The following is a 15,265-nucleotide window of genomic DNA, read 5'->3' on the forward strand; positions in this document are numbered from 1 at the left end:
TTAAAATGAGTCAAATGGGTGGTTATTCGGCTGTTAACTGTGCAAAAAGCTCCACACAAGAAAGGACTTCAGTTCTTCAGATTTTCATCAGATGCAGGGAGAAAAAAAGAAATGGATAATTAATAGCCGACGAAGTGACTGGCAACCTGGAAATGAAGCTCGCTTGTGTGAGGTTAATATCAATTTATTTCTCATGATTTTGCAATTATATTTCTTATAAATGCTCTATAATATTTGTTAGTGTTCTACGGAATGTCTTTTATTCTGTATTTTCCTGTTATGCTATAAGTACTCTTGCTCCCGCTTGCTCCGACATATTGGATGCGTCGTCCTCTCCAGTTATAGGGGTTCTAGCTTTATCCACAGAGTCAGTTTTCGCCATCTGGCGGTTAATGATGGTCTTCATTTTATATATTTAATAAAAGAATTACACACTACAGAAAGAATCCAGTTACAGTGTCAACAATTATATAAAGATAGCAATTAGTACAAATTACACATGAAAAATATTAAAACATAAAGACTTAAAATTAAAAATTACAAATAATGTTAAAAAAATATCTAAATCACGACAGTGAATGTTAAAAAGTTTTTAAAATTTAAAAAAACAAAAATTATTAACATAGTTCCGTCTGGTAAAAAACATTTTTAAAAGAAGAACGACTCCTAAGAGTCCTACTTGGGACAGCAAGTTGTATCGAATTAACGATATCCGAGCAGCAAATTAAATTATGTAGAACCTTATAGTACTTTAGAACCTTATAGTACTATTGACTTTCAATATATTTGTTTTCTCTTAAGGTGCTGTTTAGTTTCTTTGAGTTAATAAAAGCCTATTACCACAATGCTCGCAGTAACTCCTAACATATCTTTATAACAAGTTTAAATTTTTCGAAAATAATGTTTACATATTAGGAAATGCAACAAATTGCGCTAGTAAACAGATGAAGAACCGTTTCAAATCTAACTGATAAAATAATTTTCGTAATAAATAAATATATATATATATATATATGTATATATAAATACATTAGTTCCGACAATAACCCACTTACAGTGTAACAGTAATTTGCTGAAAAATAGAAATATTTCCTTGAAATCCATTTTTTTGCTTCACAAGACGTATTTTATAAACTTTTTAAATTACCGTCGAATCTGTTGACTTTGTACTATTTTGGGGTGATACTGTGTCGCATTTGGTGTACGGATACCAAAACAAATATACTAAGTTAGAATACGCTAAAGTTAAAGCAGTTTACATCACAGTTTCAAACCTTCTTATTTGTTAAATAAGTATCATATTACTTCTTATAGTTTTACCACAATCTATTTGACACAATCTTACTCAAGCTATCACAAAGTCATCCTTTTCGTCAATAGGGCGGAACATTTAAATTAAAATATGAACCTTTTATTAGAGTAACTGAATTTACTACTCCCTTCTCAAATATACACCATGAACTCAATCGCTATCTGAATGTAAATAATTTAATAGAGTCGTTGCAATGTATGCTTCTTTCATGAATCAGGGAATAAAGCTGCAATTAAAGATATCAAATATTTGTTGATACAAAATGTTGGTAATTATTTCGTAAGTTTTGAATGTAGACAATTGTTCAATGAGTAGGAGTGAGCTGTCGTTATGTTGAGTTGGATTTGATTCAAAAGGAATTACTTCATTAAATGATTTAACCAATTTAGAACTGAAAGGAGCATAGAGGATTGAATTTTTATCAAAATTATTAGAGTTCATTTAAGCTAAATGAAAAACATTTTACAATGATCTTGATTTCATCTGCATTTATTTATATAATTACTAGAAACACTGCTTGCTAAATAAAGTTGCCGGTAGCAGGATGACTTGGTTAGTTTAATGTTTCGATAGTTTAATATCATCTCTTTGAAGTAATATCATGATTTTTTGTCCCAGTAATAAATTTTGAAAAATTGTGACGGCCCTAGAAGAATTTATCTATTTTTTACTGCAACATTATTTATTGACTGTTATTTACAGGATGCCCTGAAATAGACTGATTGTTTTCAAAAATTTATAACAGGAAAACGGTCAAAAATAAATAAATAAATACATACATAAATAAATCAACAAATAATTCCTGCAGAAAATTCATATGGTGGCCTGCAAATTTTTTCTACCCCGTGTTGCAAATTTTAGTTCACAAATCGTTCAATAGATGGTGTTACAGACTGTAAGCATTTAAATCAAGGAAAGATTGAAAATGATATCATACTTTTTCAAAAAATGTTTCTAATGAACAAAATTGCCAAAATGTATACCGTCGGCTACAATCACATGTTGCAATCAGATAAATAATCGGTAAATTTGAATTCTTCCTTCTCGATTTATGTGTTTACTATCGAAATCGCCATGTGTTGAAAAAAAAAAAATTGAACCTTTTTTTTTTTTTTTGTGAAACACATAGACGGGGGGGGGAATAACGGCCCAGTGTATGAATTTTCTGCGGAAATTTTCTTTTCTTCATTAACCGTTTTCCTGATATATTTTTTGAAAACAGTCACTCTTTTTCAGGACACCCTGTATTTAGTAAAAGGTTGAATCATGAAAGCTGCGTAAAAAAGACGAGCAAAAATGACGTTTTGAGATTTAAAATGTGTTATAAAATACAAATACGGGATGTCCTGAAAAAAAAACTGACTGTTTTTAAAAATTTCTAACAGGAGAACGGTTAATGATAAAAAACGAATTCTTGCAGAAAATTCATGAGGTGGGCGCTAACAATTTTCCCTCAAAGTTCCACATTTTAGCTCAAAAATGTTTCAATGGATGGCGCTGCACATATTAAGCCGGTAAGTCAAAAAAGAAAACTTGAAATTCACCTATTTTACCTCCGATTGCGACTTGGGATAACAGCCGACGATTGTTTGAAAATATTGTTTCGTTCTTTTGTTCACTATTTTCGAAAAATTATGATGCAATTTTCTATATATATTTTTTTGATTTTAGGGCTTAACATCTGCAGCGCTTAACATCTACTGAAAAAAATTTCAACAAAAATTTGGATCTGTGGGGGGTGGGGGATTTAAGTACCACCACATGAATTTTCTGCAATAAGATTTTTTTTCATCATTTGCCATTTTCCAGTTATAAATTTTTAAAAACAGTCATTTTTTTTTCAGGACACCCGGTAGTTATGTCTATTAGCAAAGAAATTGCGCAATAATTATTATTGCTACTAACTTCCTTTTTTAACATGCAGCACTGAAACGTATTTTTATTATTCATTGTACTTTTTATTATGCTGCTATATAAATAAAAACAAATAAGATTAAAACATTTTTAAATAAATGAATAAAAATGACACTAAATTGAGATATCATAGTTAAAATCAGTAAAAAAATCGAAAACTCGTGTTTGTAAACTTTATTACTACTTTAAATATGGTATGGGTTACATATGATAAGCAACAGAGCTTGCATTTGAAACGATTAAGTGTATCGGTGACATTCTTGTATTTTTGAAGGAATCCAAATATTATCAGACATCTTGCAAATGGTATTAAATTCCGCTAGGTTTTCTTTTCCAATTTTCATTACGTAACCAGGAATGCAGGTAACATCACAATCGCTGTAAGAAAAGGGACAAAAAATGAATAAATTTGAATTTTGGCATCCTGAATTCAAATTATGTTTTTCGCAATCACAAGTGTGGGTGTGTATGTAGGCGTGTGTGCTTGTGTGTGGGGGTATGTGTGTTTGTGTGTAGGGGGTATATGTATGTGTGTTTGTGAAGGCATGTGTGCATGTGTGTTTGTGTCTGTGTGCAGGCATGAGTGTGTGGGTAGTTGTGTGTATGAGCGTTTGTGTGCGTGGGGACGGGGTATGTGTATGTGTGTATAGGCATATGTGATTGTGTCTGTGTGCATGCATGAATATGTGGGTAGTTGTGTGTATGTGTGTGTATGTATTTGTGTGTGTGTATGTGTAGGTTTCTGTATATATGCGTGTGTGTATGTATGTAGGTGTGTGTGGTTGTGTGTAGGTGTGTGCGTATGTGTTTGTATGTATGTGTGTGTGTGTGTGCATGTAGTCAAATGAAAGCAATAAGAAATCGTGATTGCTCAAAGAAAGATCATTTGATAGTTAAAAATTGACTTTCTTTCTTTTCTTCGTTCGTCGTTTCATGATTTTAATCGTTTTTAAGAAAGCAAAAAAAAAAAAAAAGAAAGAAAAAAGAAGAAAAAAAGGATATATTACAGATGGTTGTAACATGTTTTGGTTGTTATAGCAGCAGCTGTTGCTTAATAAATAAAGTCATAAAGAAGTTAGACCTATGTGCAGTCAAAGATCTATGTGTGAAACATTTTCATTTTCTTATAAAGCTGGTGTTTAACCTGCTTAAACAATCTCTTAAACTTGTATTTGTGTGACATTTATGATTTATGCCATTGATTTTTTGTGATACGTTTAAATTTATCTACTATTCTGTGAGGATTTTCTTTTCGATTATGCCTTCAAAAGTTGTTTTTTGCATTACAGCTAAATATTATATTTGTTCGGGGCCAATTAGGAAAGGTCACGACCTACACCGTAATGCATCTTACTGTCTTATAATTTGGGTCTCCCAAAAGTCTGTCTCTCGCTCTCTCTCTGTGCTGCAGCTTCTGCCTCAAGCTGACATCTTATTTGCAATGAATGGTTTTTTTTCTTAAAAAAACCATTCCAAAAGGTGATGTCAGTCCAAATCATCAAAATCGTATGTAAAACTCGTAAATAATGAACTTAAGCTAATACACAAATGAAAAATGCTTTATCGCTGGAACAAAGAACAGAACAAGAAATAGGAAATATAATTTAAAGCAAAAGGCAATAAAGGTGCACTAACAAAATTACCATTATTAATGGGTGTAAATTTACACGAATTCTAAAGAGTTTTGCATCATGGTTTTAAAAACTCAAATTGTTGAAAAGAACTTTGCACTATGGTTTTAGTAGCATTCAATGCGCGTGGCCTAGTTAAAAGCTCTTGCATTGAGACCTGCGTGAGATTTGCGTTCTGGGTTCGGACACGAATCGGGGCATTTTCTCTCTTATTGCAATAAAAATGTCTCGTTTGCATATTAAAATAAATAAATAATTGGTGTAATTTGGTTATTAAAAAGCATGAACTTGATAAATTGTTCAAGAATATCAGATGAAAGCTTAATGTTTGTAAGTATGCATAACTTTCTGATGTAACCTTACGTAGAAATGACTGAGACGTTATGCTATAGTTACATTATCGTAGTGTTACCTTCAACAAGTGATGTGTAACTTTACATCAGTATAGTTACTCCAGAGCAGTGGAGACAGATAACCGATTTTATGGAGAAAGGTTATACAAAATGTTTTACAGTGTACAAAGGCTCTATAAGAAAGGGACAAAAATGAGTTCAGAAAGGTTATACAAACAAAAAAATTACAAGGTTTGTAATCCAGCAAAAAAAAAAATAAAAAATGAATTTTGACATCTTGAATTCAAATTATGTTTTTCGCAATCACGAGTGTGTGTGTGTGTGTGTATGTGTGTGTGTATGTAGGCGTGTGTATTCGTGTGTGTGGAGGAGTAAGTGAGTTTAGGCGTGTGTGTGTGTGTATGTAGGCGTGTGTATTCGTGTGTGTGGAGGAGTAAGTGAGTTTAGGCGTGTGTGTTTGTGTCTGTGTGCAAGAATGAGTGTGTGGGTAGTTGTCTGTATGTAGGGGGGTATGTGTGTGTAGGCAGGTGTGTTTGTGTCTGTGTGCAGGTATGAGTGTGTGGGTAGTTGTATGTATGTGTGTGTGTAAATGTGCTTGTGTGTGTAGGTGTGTGTGTGTGTGTAGGTGTGTGTGTGTGTGTGTAGGTGTGTGTGTGTGTGTGTAGGTGCGTGTATGTATGCGCGTGTGTGTAGGATGTAGACGCAACCTTCGAGACGCTTTTCGCTAGAGGAGCAGCATCGTAAGCCGGTCGACGGTGGTGCTGCAGAGAAATGGGGGGGGGGGGAATAAAATCATAGGACATCAAAACAGTCAAGTGAAAACAATAAGCAATTGTAATAGCTCAAAAAAACCCCCCGCAAAGCACAGATTTAAAACAGAATGTATGACGCAGCTTCTATGTATAAAGCTTACAGAACGATACTTATTATATAATTTTTCCAATGCTGAAATTGTTTGTTTGCCCATCTTAGAAAACTTCGGATTGTGGATATAGTACAGTAAAATTAGGCCAAAAAATGGCCAAACCCAAACATCCAAAAAAAAAAAAGTGAAACCTGTTGCAAATTACTTCTTACCCTTCCAGAAAGAAGGGGTAAAAAGTCCCAGCACTTTGCGCGTCGGGTTTTGGGGGGAATGGGGGGGGAGACGAAATAATCCTCTATTTAAATAAAAATAATTTCTATTACTTAAAAAAAATTCTGAAACCTCGCAGAAACCACTCTATAATAGTAAAAGAATAAACTCTCAAATAAAAAAATTCTAATTAACAGGGGTGTACAGGCTGGGGGGGAATGGGGGGGGTGTCCATGGAGCAGCTTTGCGTCATTGGAATTTTTAAGGCAGTTTTTTCAAGGGGTAATTCTTTCTTTATTGAGGACTTTTATTCTTGATGGGTACTCCGTCACACTTAAGGGGTGCGCCATCGCTTTGAGGGGGGGGGGACCCTGAATTTACATTCCAAAATCACAGTGAGTGCACATTTGCAGTGAAGTTCACGAAAAAATTTCCCTGACTTAAACTTTTCCGAAGTACAAAATGCCTCACAATGATATGGTAATGTCAGAATGATAATTCTAAAAGATCTGAGCGAGCTCAGTAACCAAATTTTTTGTGACTGGAGTTATTAAACTGTTTAGAGCGGTGGAAAAAAAAATTCCTGTGCAGCATAAAAAAAGTCCAAATTGACCAAAGTTTCCCTACTTCTTCTTGATTAACTTACTTCAACTTTTCCACAATCTTTTGCCATCACCGTAAGGGTGGGACAAACCGGAATTGCCAATAGTGAGACGGGCAATTCTGCACCCTCTAAGTCGGTGGGGGTTCTCATTTGCAAACACCAAGCTACCTCTCTTTTACGCAGCTGGTTATGTGAATTATGCTAAATATGCGGACATATACTTGCAACTCTATCTGAAACTTTTGAGTACATTATGCGATAAAAAAAATTTGATCACATCAAACATCAGCTATCCATCGATCTAACGCAGTGACAAATTCAGGTGGTCTAGAACCTGTAGTGATTCAACGATAGAACAAGTCTTGATGAGAGCAATGAGCAATACATCAATAGAATGCTAAATATTTACACCTTTTTGTCTCTCAGTTTGGAAATCACAATCCGTTTCTAAAGCCCCAGAAATTTCTTCCCTCTCAAGTTGGTATGGGTATTGCTCGCTGCTGATATGGTGAGTTGCGATGAGACCTTTAACGTTCGGGTAGTAACATCAAATCATATTGAAGGCAAACAATTTTGTGGCATTTCTTTGTAAAGGAGGTAAGCAGTTATGTCTTTAGCTTCTGTTACGAGAGTAGTTACTATCTGTAAAGATGTGTAAGCCCAAACCATCTTTTACACCGAATGGTATGAACAGTAAAGATGGAATAACAAATTGCTAAAAACTTCTGGTACGAGTTATGCGCTGATCCTTTATCAGTATTCGATAATTCTGGTTTCAGAAGGAAAGAAATCCTGTATCGTTAAAGTACTATTATCTGAAGCAAAAGGTTCATCCAAAATCACAGAACGAACAGCTGGTGTCATATATGAGGCAGTGAGAAGCAAAGGGATGTAAGTGGACATTTTCAAGTTTTGAATAAAACGCGTTTAAAGATAAGATCCTAGGTAGACTTTCATTGATTTTTTTTCTAAATCATGCTGTATAGAAGCAACTATCAGGTCTACTAGGACCATTTCTTGCCCCAAGATATAGGAGAGGTTCACCAACCATTTGTACTGGTTATCTCCAAATTTTTAATTTTGCCCTTTGCTTCTCACTGCCTCATATGTAATAGAAGGAAGATACCCGCTTGAACATATTTTTGGTAATGATTTGTAAGTTTCAAGGAAATATGCCAGCAATGCAGCGTGTAGGTCACTTGTAAGTATGGGAAAGCTAGTGTCATTTTTGATGGGTGTAAAGAAAGCACCACAGAAATATAAATGAAGTCCTATTACAACAGCCAAGCCTTCTGCTCTAGAAGACTTTCTGCGTCTCAAATCTTGTGCTTGCTCTGAGGGGTTCATTGGATATAGTGAATGTTTGAAAAGTCTGAAAGTAGACTGAAGTGCTCAATTACATGCACAAACTGTTTTAGATATAGCTGCAACAATAACGATTTTGCTGAGGATCTAGATTCCAAAAAACATCTTGATAACGAAGACTTTTTGTTACAAGCTTAGGAGAAATCACTTGAAAGCAAAAAACAGTTCACCGTTATTTTTCTGGCCATTTAATCAAATGTGCACCATCAGAGGGGGGGGGAGGATAATATTTTAGTACATAATTTCGTTTTGGGACGTGAGCTACTGTTCTTATGGGGTGGACAGTCCTGATTTATGCATTTTAGATTTGCATGAAATAATACTTCTACTTGAAATAAAAGGTGGGGGGGGAGGATTCATTTTATTTGGCAGAGGGGGGGGGGGTGTTGTAGCTTTGAGAGGAGGTGCACCATCGCTCTTGGAAAATGGACACACTTGATTTCTAACAATTTTCTTAGCATAAAATAATGTTTCCATATGAAATGTATGGAGGGGGGGGGGGGGGGGGGGTTCGGGGTTACTGCTTCGCTTTACGGGGATAGGGGGGCTCTGTAGCATTTGTGGGTTTTGTTATCCCTCTTGGAGGTCAAACACCTTTAATTTTATGCTTTTAAATTTAGTATAACATAATATTCTCACTTTAAATTTATTCTAAAAATTCTGAAAAAATACCCAAAACTGCAATTTTTAGATGCCCCCCCATTCCAAAACCCGACACACAATGGGGTGGGACTTTTTACCTGTTCTTATTGGGAGGGTAATAAACAATTTGCACCAGGTTTAGCTTTTTTTTTTTGGATGTTTGGGTCCGACCCCTATTTTTACTGTACTAATAGTCTTGTCTGACCCCTGTGCCGCAGGGTGCACCGATGGATGCCGATCACCTCAACGTCTGCTCTGCTCTATCACAGACCTGTATTTTCACTCGTTACTGGGAGGCAAGGGACTTGTTGAACAATTTGAACACTTGATTTTTATTATGTTCTTGTGTTTGCTAGTTTTGTATTGTGTTCCATGTTTCTTTTCTTTTATTGTTTGCTTTTATTTTCCCCCTGTTTTGGTATCTGTATGACATAAGGATAATGTCTGTACCGCCTGCTGCATTGGAAATAAAAATAATGAAAATTGTAGTTATGCCAGGTGTTTAAGCTGTGACTGTTAGCTTTGCCCATGAATTAGAATCATTTTATGTTTTACTGATAAAGTACTGTTGAGACAATGAGTACCAAATGGATGTATGTATGAAATTTGAACTTTGTCGATAATCAGTACAAAATATAGGGATCCTTTGCAATAAGGCCAGAGATAGTATTTGTAAGCCTTGTAGGTGCTGATATACAGCTCCGTTTTGAAAAAAAATCAATTAAAGTCTACCTCAAAACTTTAAACCACCCACAGAGATATTCTTGCTTATCGCTGGCTCAATGCATGCTCTTTTAATTGTTAGTAAGTTTTTATTAAGAAACTTGCATTACTGCAGTTATATTCAAGCATAAAAGCTACCTGCGTCATTTTTTACGAGGAATAAGGTCAAACGAAATAAGATACTAAAGGTTTTATTCAATTTAAGATCATGTTTCTTAAATTATTATCAGGTTTGAAATTAACAATTTTTTTTGTTTCTATGTGGAATGACACTGCTCCTTAAAACAAATTAATATTTAATGACTTTGTTTTTTAAATGCAAAGCAAGCAGTATTTTTTAAGTTAAAAATTTGAATAATACATTGGCCATAAAAGCTATAATTACTTGAATCAACCAATTGCACAAAAGGTTGTGACACTAAGTACAAAAATGCCAACACCTGTCCTAGTAACATGCCTTTACGTTACTGATGAATGAACTGATTATGTATATACCACTTAATAAATAGAACTGAAAAGTGTTTTAGAAAACACAAATCCGTAAAATATAATATCTTTTCTACTGAAGTCTGACAATTTAAGCATTACATAATTTGCCATGGACCAAAGGCGAGTGTACGAAACTCATTTGCGTCCGCATATTTCATTAAAGTACTAATGCTTTTATGGGGAACAAAAACAACAGAAATTGCACACAACGACATTTTTTTTTTTAAATGTGAAGTTCTTACACTAATTCCGGCCATTTCCAGCATTTAATCTCTGCATTTTTCATTGGCTTCACACTGCATGTCTCGCTTACCATTCTCTTAAACAATCGGTTTGTTAAGTGTCCTATGAAGAGAATAAAAAAAAAAAAAAAAAAAAAAAAAAAAAAAAAACGAACGGTCATGTTTGCAGTAAAAATAAGTAGGGTAGACCGGGGCACGTTTACGCAGTGCTCTTTTTCGAAAACGTGTTACAACTGGAGAGCCAACAGTCATACCAAATTGATGCCGCTCCCTAGAAAAAATTTTTATACGTTTTTGAGCATCAGTGTAGCTTTCGTTTAGCATACGGATAGGAAAACCTGTTTTCTTCTACCAAGTTGAGTAAATTTTGTGTTGAACGTTTTGAAGCATATTTTGATTAAATAATGCTTTGCTAAAAACAAATAAACACATAAAAAATAGCAGAATTTTACCCTTTCTTGAGAATTATATTTGTAGAGACAGCAATGTTGCTATTTTTTTGCACGGTAAAAATAAATCAAAACTTGCCGATGGGGCACGTTTATGCATTTTCATCGGGGCACATTTACGCACGTTCTTACAGTGTCTTACTACTCTGTCTTATTTCTAAGTGGGCCTCTGATGCTTTTTTCGCTCTATACTGTTTTAAAACTTTAGTTTTTTTTCAGTTTTTTTTTATTTTAAAAATAACCATTCATTTTAAATTAAGTAAGATATTCGTATCTTATAGCTTGCAATCATAGAGTGATGTTTTCATGCTTGTTCAGCTTTAACTTTATACACCATTCAGCCTTTGATACATTTTCTTTATTTTAAAGATGGTAAAACATTATGTTTAAACAGATCCACCTTAGATGTCAAAATATTGAAAAGGCTTATCAATAATGCAAGTATTTTTCCCAGAAACCTTTCCACATTATCACATACGGATTACCCCAACTGAGACTAATTGAAAGAGTAGTTCCAAAGCTTAAGAACCAGGAAAGGAAGAAAAGAGGATGCACACAATCCTAACTGATACTTCGATTAAAGAAGCCTTCAGACAAGAACAGTTAGAAGCTACAAAAAAAAATGAACAAAATGGGCTAACCAAAACAAAAAGGAGAAATTACTTTAAAATTTTTAAGTCTCTATTGAAGCAGAAATAAAATATGTCAAAGAAAAAAGTATGAAACCGAAACCTGTGACAGGGAAAAGTTAGTACTCTCTGTAAAAAGTAAATTAGTGAACGATTCTGTTAACGAAGTAGATAACTGAGCTTGCATTTATTGTTTGAAAGCACACAACGAATCGAAAAAGAACAAGACAGGGTTTCATGTCTTAGATGTCAAAACCCAGTTCCATGACAAGTATGCGAAAAGAAATACTTAATTTTTGTTAGTAAAATCTAACAGTGATGAAGGAGATGACTAAACAGTTTCTGTTTTTAATTAGCAATAAGTTCAGTGATTTTAGTTTAGTCTATAAAATAATCTTTAATTATTTGTGATTTTCTCATTTTCAAAGTTTTTTAAGAGAAATAAAATAGTTAAAGTTCGTTAAATATCTGTTTCACTTACTATTTGGTATCATTTGTAATGTGCGTGAACGTGCCCCACTCGATAGTAAACTTGCCCCGTGCTTGGAGCAAGTTTACGGAACCGACTTGGACTCAAAAAAAAAAAAAAAAAAAATCTTTTTTTACGGTTAAAAACACAAGATGAGCAACAACTGAATATACAAATTTTGCCTTCATTAATTGCTTCATAAAACCACTATTTTCAAATATAAAAATTAGAAAATTCATTGAAAAAAATCCTCGTAGATGTGCCCCGGTCTACCCTAATAGTAAAATAATTTAAGGACATCATGAGTTACTTATAACCAAGAGCAATACAAAATATAGGGTCTGGTGGGGGAAAGTGGTCAATTGGGTAAAGTGGTCATAATTCAAATAAATGGCTATAGCTTGGAAATTAATGTTCGAATAAATGTGAAAATTTTATTTCAGGGTAGTGCATTTATAAACTATATTTTGAATACAAAATTTTACAACTGGCAAAATTTTATTTGGTAAAAAAAAATATTTTGTGTAAATATGAAAATTCTTAAAATCTAAACACCTTTTCTTAACTTCCTTGGGAAATTTTGTTTGTTAGAATTATGAACAGATTGACTGTACAGGAAGCTTCCTACATGTCTCAAGAACTCTTACTCATTAGCAGTTAGCTGAATCTGTTTTTAATAATTTGTTAGAACAATTTAAGTAAGATGGGGTAAAGTGGTCATAATATTAGGCTTAACGAATATTGTTCTTCTAAAGTCACTAAATCTTTAAGTATAAGGCAGATATAAATTAAATATTAACTTCACTTAATATGTATTGTTTTTACAATAAACAGAATTAAATATACGAGTATATGCATATGTATACGCATATACTCGTCCCTGCTCGTAAATATATACGTATTCACATAAATGCACCAATAAACACGTATTTGGGTACATGCAAGTATTTTTTATCTATACAGATATACATTCGACTATACACGTATATTCCCGCTTATATGTTCGTATATATACGAACAATTATATACTCAGGGAGACACGTATATACGCGTACGTACTCGAGTAAACACTTGCATACAAGCATATGATATACATGTATACAGGGTGAGTCTAAACTCTTGATCAAATTATTAAAAGGTTTTAGACGGGAGGATAAGAAGTGAGAATCATAAGAAACATCCAGATTCAAACTCAAGGCTGACGCGCTACATGCACGCAAAGCCAGAAACTGATGGATGCAAAACATGTCACAAATTTATTACACAAAGACAATATTACACAACATTTTAGGTTTTAAGAAAATTTTTAAGTTATTGATGAAATTTGCGGCCGGCAGCTGTAATACATGCATCGCAATCACTCTGTTGCAATTACGAGACTTTTGAAAAACTTTCATCAGTCGCTGCACCTTCGTTGCGATGCGTGTATTAGAATTACTACAGGCTGTAACTTTTAACAACTGCTCTAAATATGTCTTAAAAACTAAAATGTCGATTAAAATCATCTTTGTGTAACAAATTTGTGACCTGTTTTGCTAACGTCAGTTTCTGACCTTTTGTGCATGTAGCGCGTCAGCGACCATAAGTTCCTTATGATTCTTTGCTTCTTATCCTCCCCTTTCACACCACTTAGATTTTGCAAAAAATCTTGGATTCATTCTGTAAGCATACATGTATATTAGCGGATATACTCGTGGATATACGTGGATACATGTACTGGTGTATACACGTAAATGCACGTATATACGTCTAACAGGTATATAATCGTGTTTACACGTAAACATACGAATATACTCGTGTTTTCCTATATATTTTCGTGAGTAGACATGTATAAACACGCACTGGATATATCCACGAATTAACTCGTGTATACTCGTATAAGTATGTATGTACACTTATATATGCGTATATACGTCGACTGTACACGTATTAACTCAGGTATGCACGCATATACTCGAGATACAAGCGCAAAACACGCATATGATATTCTTTTCTACGCTTTACTCGCATATACACGTGATACGTATATACTCGTGTAGACACGTATACACTCCTATAGGTAATCACGTATACATGCGTGAATATATACGTGTATACACTCGTGTATACACGTATCTACTTGAGTAGGCATGTGCATGCATCTGATGTATACATGTATCTATTCATCTATGAACATGTTTACTCATGTCTACACGACACGTATAGAAGACTCGTGTAAACCCGTATATACTCGTACATATACTTGTAACTATGAAAATAACCGAAATATACAAAAATTAGGGTTATTTGTAACGGTTTTGCAGTTTTTTAAAATTATGACCACTTTACCCCATGCTATGACCACTTTACCCCATGCTATGACCACTTTCCCCCATCCCATGGGGTAAAGTGGTCATAAATACAAAGGGAAATGAATGTGTTATAAAACTACTTAAATTCAATATTTTTTTCCTGAAATGCAATGTACCGTGTTCTTTAATGATGCAATGTAAAATAACAACAAAAAAAGTTGAAGTGGTTAAAGAATTTATTGTTTTTATTATCCACTTAAGTTGAAAACCTACGATTTTATGACCACTTTACCCCACCAGACCCTAGGATTTACTTATTTATATGAAGCTGATTGAAATGTTTTTCAATTTAAAATAACAGCTAAAGCATAACTGAAGAGTACGGTATGTCATGCGTTAATAAAAAAAATATTTTTTTAAATATGACTTGCGTAATGTGGATACAATAAACTTGCATCCGAGAAACTCATTTCTAGTATTATTATTTAAAAAGATTAAGTTTTACCTACCGGGAAACAAGCTTCAAAGTTTGAAAAAGAGGTAAAAAATGGTTGATTTCCAAAAGCTTTTATGAAAATACGGCTGTTTAAAATTCTTATAATGGTACCATCCAAATGCTTCCTTCCAAAACTTTTTTCACATCTCTTTATGATTAATGACAGTCCTTTAGTTTTTGGTTCGCGAATAAACCGTACATTTTCGTGAAATGAACCAAAAATCGATTTTTTAAATCATTTTTTTGCGCATTGCAATATTTTTCCTTTTATAATCCAGTAACACTTTCAGCAATAAATGAGCACTATGCATCATGATGGTGGTGCTCCACTCTGCTGTTCCTATCCACCCAACCAAGTAGGATAATCATTACAGTACATTAACACTTACTTTAAGATTTGAAAAGAATTTCAATGTTTGAACCGGTTTGAAGTTGGACTACTCATTTTTTGCATTATGATCGTAAGTATAAATTCTCCTGATCAATCTATTGCTTGCGTTCTTCCTGGTTTGTGGCCTCATATGCCTTCCTCTAACTCAACTCCCTTACATTCTGACTGTAATAATACAAATGCAAATACA

The 15,265-nt window shown here is 33.9% G+C and overlaps 1 protein-coding gene across 1 annotated transcript in view; it reads right to left on the bottom strand.

Annotated features, from left to right (window-relative positions):
• Positions 1–3,462: 3,462 nt before the first annotated feature.
• The window catches only part of LOC129223795 (uncharacterized), an 18,973-nt gene continuing 7,170 nt past the window's right edge, over positions 3,463–15,265 (bottom strand). The window contains exons 5-6 of the mRNA XM_054858151.1: positions 10,351–10,453; positions 3,463–3,604 (exon numbers count right to left, since the gene is read on the bottom strand). Coding sequence (XP_054714126.1) covers positions 3,466–3,604; positions 10,351–10,453 — 242 coding nt within the window. The 3' untranslated portion in view covers positions 3,463–3,465. The remainder of the gene's footprint in view (positions 3,605–10,350; positions 10,454–15,265) is intronic.

The sequence above is a fragment of the Uloborus diversus genome, chromosome 6 (assembly GCF_026930045.1).
Source record: "Uloborus diversus isolate 005 chromosome 6, Udiv.v.3.1, whole genome shotgun sequence".
Lineage (NCBI taxonomy): Eukaryota > Metazoa > Arthropoda > Arachnida > Araneae > Uloboridae > Uloborus > Uloborus diversus.